Raw genomic sequence first — 4,334 nt, 5'->3', positions numbered from 1 at the left:
GACAGGCTTCATTAGCCTGCTGAGCAGAGCAGTGCCACCTCCTGTCCGCTTCCCCAACTCCACAGACTGTTTCCACCCACAGCTGCAGTCATATTTTCAAAACATAAGTTCAATGATGTCATTCTTAAAGCTATCCAGCATCTCCTCTCACTCACTGTAAAATCCAGATTCTTATCACGGTCGACCTTACCCAATGGGACTCGCCTGCTACCTGTCTGGCCCCATTCCCTGCTGTTTTTCCCTTGTCCCCTGTGTTCTGACCTTCACATTCTTGTGCTGGAAATGTTCCTGCGGTTGAGCCTTTCTTCTTGTCATTCCTTCTGTCTGAAACATTTACACAGGCACAAGCCTTCCCCCTTACTTCCTTCGTCTCTTCTCAAATGCTACCTCACTATAGGGCCCTTCCCGTCCAATTCCTCCAAATATTACCTTGGCATTCTCTGACAGCCTAGAGACCTCTCACCCTAATTTTAATTAATGCTGAACACCACATGACATGACTGTTCTCCATGTTTGTTTTGCTATATTTCAGTGGTAGTAACACCCATGGAGACCTATGGTGCCAGAATTTAAGTTGCTTATAAGCTGGGCACATCAGGCTGGCTTTTTGCTGGCTGGTCAGGGGAGGAGACTCAGAGTGCTTTTCTAAGTACTACCGGGGACACCAGAGGCTGCTCAGCTCATGAGAAGACTGCCTTAGAAAGACAGACAGGGAAGCCTGGTGGTGTAGTGACATAAGCCTTTAATCCCAGCACTCTGGAGGAGCAGGCAGATCTCTCAAGTTCAAGTCTAGCCTGGTCTTCAGAGTGAGTTCCAGGACAGCCAGGGCTACACAGAGAAACCATGTCTTGGGGTCAGGGGTGGGTGTGTGTGGGGGGAAGCAGCCAACACAAAAGCCTATTGCTGGCTCTCCTGCCTACTTACCTTTTGAGAATTGCCAGCTAGAGCAAAGCCATATGAAGGGACTAAAGGTCAGGATTTCAGGCTTAATGTACTTTATTGTAAGCATTAATGAACTCCTTGATTCTCATCTGCCGACATCTGGCTTTGAGCCAGGCTGTGCTGGGTTTACTACACCATAGGTCAGAGAGGGTGTGGCAAACATCTGGTGGTCATGACTAGGTCCCGGAAGTGTGGCCTCAGGAGCTTCAGGAGCCTGTTGCTCGGACAGTAAGAGGCTGAATCAGAATGGCCTCCACAGTCAGCCTGCTAACTTTCCCCAGAGCCGAGCTGAGCAGGGCAGCATCTACTGGCCATGGATTCTGTGCTGAAGTTCTTGATGGCTAGGAGGTGTCAAGGGAAAGACAACCCGGGTGGAGCCTCAGAGCGGGTAGAGATGCCAGAGGCTGCGGGAGACAGGGTGGGAGGGGTGCACAGCAGTCAGTCCTATCTCGTAACTATTGCCTGTGCTTCTGTGGCTTCGGTGGCCCCAGCACTCGCACTCAGATAGCCCCATGGGCCCTGTGTATCCTCCCCCCATTAGCTCTTAGAGGTAAGGATCACTAAAGGGGTCTATCTTGAGCCAGGCATGTAGAAGACCCTTCTTGCTTGTCAGGAAGGACCTTTAAGTCTGTACCCATTTCTCCAAGTCAGGGATGCACCTATGCAGACCAGAGGGTGGCAGCTACTAGAGAAGGGCCTGGTTCCCCTGAAAGCTGTCCTGACCTGAATTGGAAGCGGGGGTCTTCAGGGTGTGTCTTCAGCACCTGGTGCACCTCTAGAGGGGGCTTCAAGCCCATCTGGTCTGCCCGATGCCAGCGCTGCATCCGTGTGATACCTGCCAGGGTGGAAAGAGGACTCAGCATGGGCAGAAGAGTCCAGGCTAGAGACCTCCACACATGTCAGTCTCAGGATACAGTGTCCAAGAGTTAGGCAGGCACTTGGATCATTTCTGAGACACATCAATGACAGAACTGGTTCAGAGACGTGCCTATGGGCTGGAGTTGGGGTTCTCACCTGTGCAAGGCCCATACTCCCAGGCCAGGTCAAACTGCCTCAGCAGCTCCAGCTTCGCTTCCTCCTGGCTGAGGGACTGGGTGTCTTTCCCTGCAATAACATGCGGCTCCTCAGGCCCATCCAGGCCTTTGCCCTACCCTGGACTTACAGCTGTGCCACTGTGACCTGGCTGTGTCTTCACTCATTTGCCTTTGCCATCCAGCAGCCAGACAGCTCATCGGAAGTATGAGACATGCTAGCTTCCCCTACTAGCCCACACACACACACACACACACACACACACACACACACACACACACACACACACAGAGTCCTTTCTGGTCCTTGCATGTCCACTCTTTCTGCCACCCCCACATTTCAGAGACCTAGCTCTGGTGCCAGCTCCCCCTTGCTGTGCCCAGGGGGCCCCTCCCTCTTCTTCACAACAGGGTAGGAGTCAGTGATGAACCGCTTCCGGCCCATGGCGGCCACCCAGGCAGGCGGAGCAGGAGGCAATAGCGGGAAAGAAAAGGCAGGGCAGCGGGCCTGTGAGAGACAGCTGCTGAGAGTGAGAGAGAGGTCCAGAGAGAGATGGGCCAGCGATGGACAGACAAGTTGACCCAGACAAGTAGAGAGAGGAAGTCCCTAGGTTCCAGAGAATGACGCCTGTCTTCCGCCCCCACAAGCACGCAAACATCAGAGACCTAAGCAAATGGCAAGCGGCCTTTGTGGGGCGGGGCCCTAACTCTAGCCAATGGCAGTCCTCAGAGGGCAGGGGGTGGGGCAGCTGCTGCAGCGTTCGAGTGAGGAGGCTTTAGGCGGAACCAAGGACCTGTCAAGATGCCCCAGACTTCACCACCTCCTCCGGTCCCTTATTGGTTCACTTGGGTCCCCAGGGACATATAGAGAGTTATCCTCGGCCTCTCACTTCCCGTTTTTCCTTCCTAGGCAAATGTTCTTTTTAGCTTCACTAATCCCCGTGGCCAGTTTGTAAGTCCCCTGAGCCCGAGCCCGGCTGGAACCTTTCTCTCCTGCCTGTTGGCCCCAGAGCGTTGTGGGATCAGATCTTTAGGTCCAAAGAGAGTTTGGACTAATCCTGGCCTTTCCCTGCTCCTACCGGCCCCAGGAGACCTGGCTGGAGAAGCCCATGGGCTCAGAAGGTTCCTTTCTCACAGTCTGCTGGCAGAGACACTGTCCACCCCAGCCCAGGCATTCGGTTTGCTGTGTCCACTGTCAGGCCCGACAGCCTGCCTCTGTCCACTTTGCTAGTCAGAGAAAGATTCCATCCCAAGCAGGATGCCAGAAGTCTAGTCCCCACTCACCATAGGTTCAGATCCCTAGTTCTTCCCCTTCCGCCTTTTTGGTGTTTTGAGGCAAGGTTTCTCTGTGTAGCCCTGGCTGTCCTGAAGCTCACTTTGTAGACCAGGCTAGCCTGGAACTCACAGAGATTGCCTTATAGAGATCCACCTGCCTCTGCCTCCTGAGTGCCGGGATTAAAGGTGTGTGCCACCACTGCCTGGCATAAATTCTAGTTCTTAATTGACAGATCTGCTGTTTCTTATGAAAGTGTATATAGCAGAAAATAACATCAATAAACCTTACCTTCATATGGGGCTTACCATGTGGTACTGTCCTAAGCAGTTCCCACAAACTTACTCAAAATAGACATCAAAAGAGTTTTGCAAGTGGGTGTAGGTAAATTGGGATCAGGGTTCTTAGTAACAAATATTGTGTAAATAGCCTTCCCTGTGTTCCATCCAGAAGCTCCCAGGCTGACATCCGATTGTCAGACCTGGACAGGAGATCAGAAGGGGAGAGACCTCCTTAGAGCTAGAGGAGGATGGTGGGCATTGGGAGAAGACCTTCAGGAGGTAGATTGCTGTAAACAGTGTTTCTCAATTCTCTACCCATGACCTTTGTCTTGGGGCTCCTGTCATCGCTGACTCACCCCTACTACCACCTCCCCCTCACCAACTTCCTGGCAGCCGGTGAAAGTGCTGGCCAGTGGGAGTCTGGGAACCAGCCTGGGACTGACCCAGCACTAATCACCCTCTGGAGATCCCATCCGGTCCTTCCTTCCAGGGGTGCAAGGTCTGATGCTGGCTGCTTGGAGGCCTTTGCCCTCCTTCTGGAGCTCTGAGATCTGGCTTAGCAAGCACTGGGCCTCTCATGCAGTGGCAACAGGAAATATCTCTAGAGAAGAGCCCATCAGTGGGGAGGAGACGGTTGTGTCTTGCTTGGCCTCCCTCATCAGCAACTTGAGGAGGAGGGAGTTATGGTCAGTACAAAGACCTGGAAGACCATTCTCTGTGGGTTGGCCCACGTCTAATCCCCTCTCCCTCATCTCCTGGACAAGTGGGGCCCACATCCAGCAAAAAGGGACCCTGCAGAGTTGGTGA

General features: G+C 53.2%; 1 protein-coding gene across 1 annotated transcript; it reads right to left on the bottom strand.

The window, feature by feature from the left end:
• Positions 1–978: 978 nt before the first annotated feature.
• On the bottom strand, positions 979–2,634 carry Pold4 (DNA polymerase delta 4, accessory subunit). Its single transcript, XM_051193565.1, has 4 exons — positions 2,322–2,634; positions 1,957–2,046; positions 1,666–1,777; positions 979–1,346 (listed from the first exon to the last, which is right to left on the bottom strand). The coding sequence occupies exons 1-4, from the start codon at positions 2,416–2,418 to the stop codon at positions 1,322–1,324; spliced, it is 324 nt and encodes a 107-aa protein (XP_051049522.1). The 5' UTR covers positions 2,419–2,634; the 3' UTR covers positions 979–1,321.
• Positions 2,635–4,334: the final 1,700 nt, after the last annotated feature.

Source organism: Phodopus roborovskii, unplaced genomic scaffold (genome assembly GCF_943737965.1).
Source record: "Phodopus roborovskii unplaced genomic scaffold, PHOROB, whole genome shotgun sequence".
Classification (NCBI taxonomy): domain Eukaryota; kingdom Metazoa; phylum Chordata; class Mammalia; order Rodentia; family Cricetidae; genus Phodopus; species Phodopus roborovskii.
The sequence above is the reverse complement of the archived record's forward strand: the minus strand, read 5'-3'. Positions and strand labels throughout refer to the sequence as shown.

What these genes read in the sequence shown, in the direction of transcription:
- Pold4 (XM_051193565.1), bottom strand. Translation starts at nt 2,418, where the DNA reads ATGGGCCGGAAGCGGTTCATCACTGACTCCTACCCTGTTGTGAAGAAG. An exon ending in GGAGCTGGCACCAGAGCTAG is followed by an intron (nt 2,047 to 2,321) that starts GTCTCTGAAATG and finishes ATGTTATTGCAG; the next exon opens with GGAAAGACACCCAGTCCCTC. An exon ending in GACCCCCGCTTCCAATTCAG is followed by an intron (nt 1,347 to 1,665) that starts GTCAGGACAGCT and finishes TGTCTCCCGCAG; the next exon opens with CCTCTGGCATCTCTACCCGC.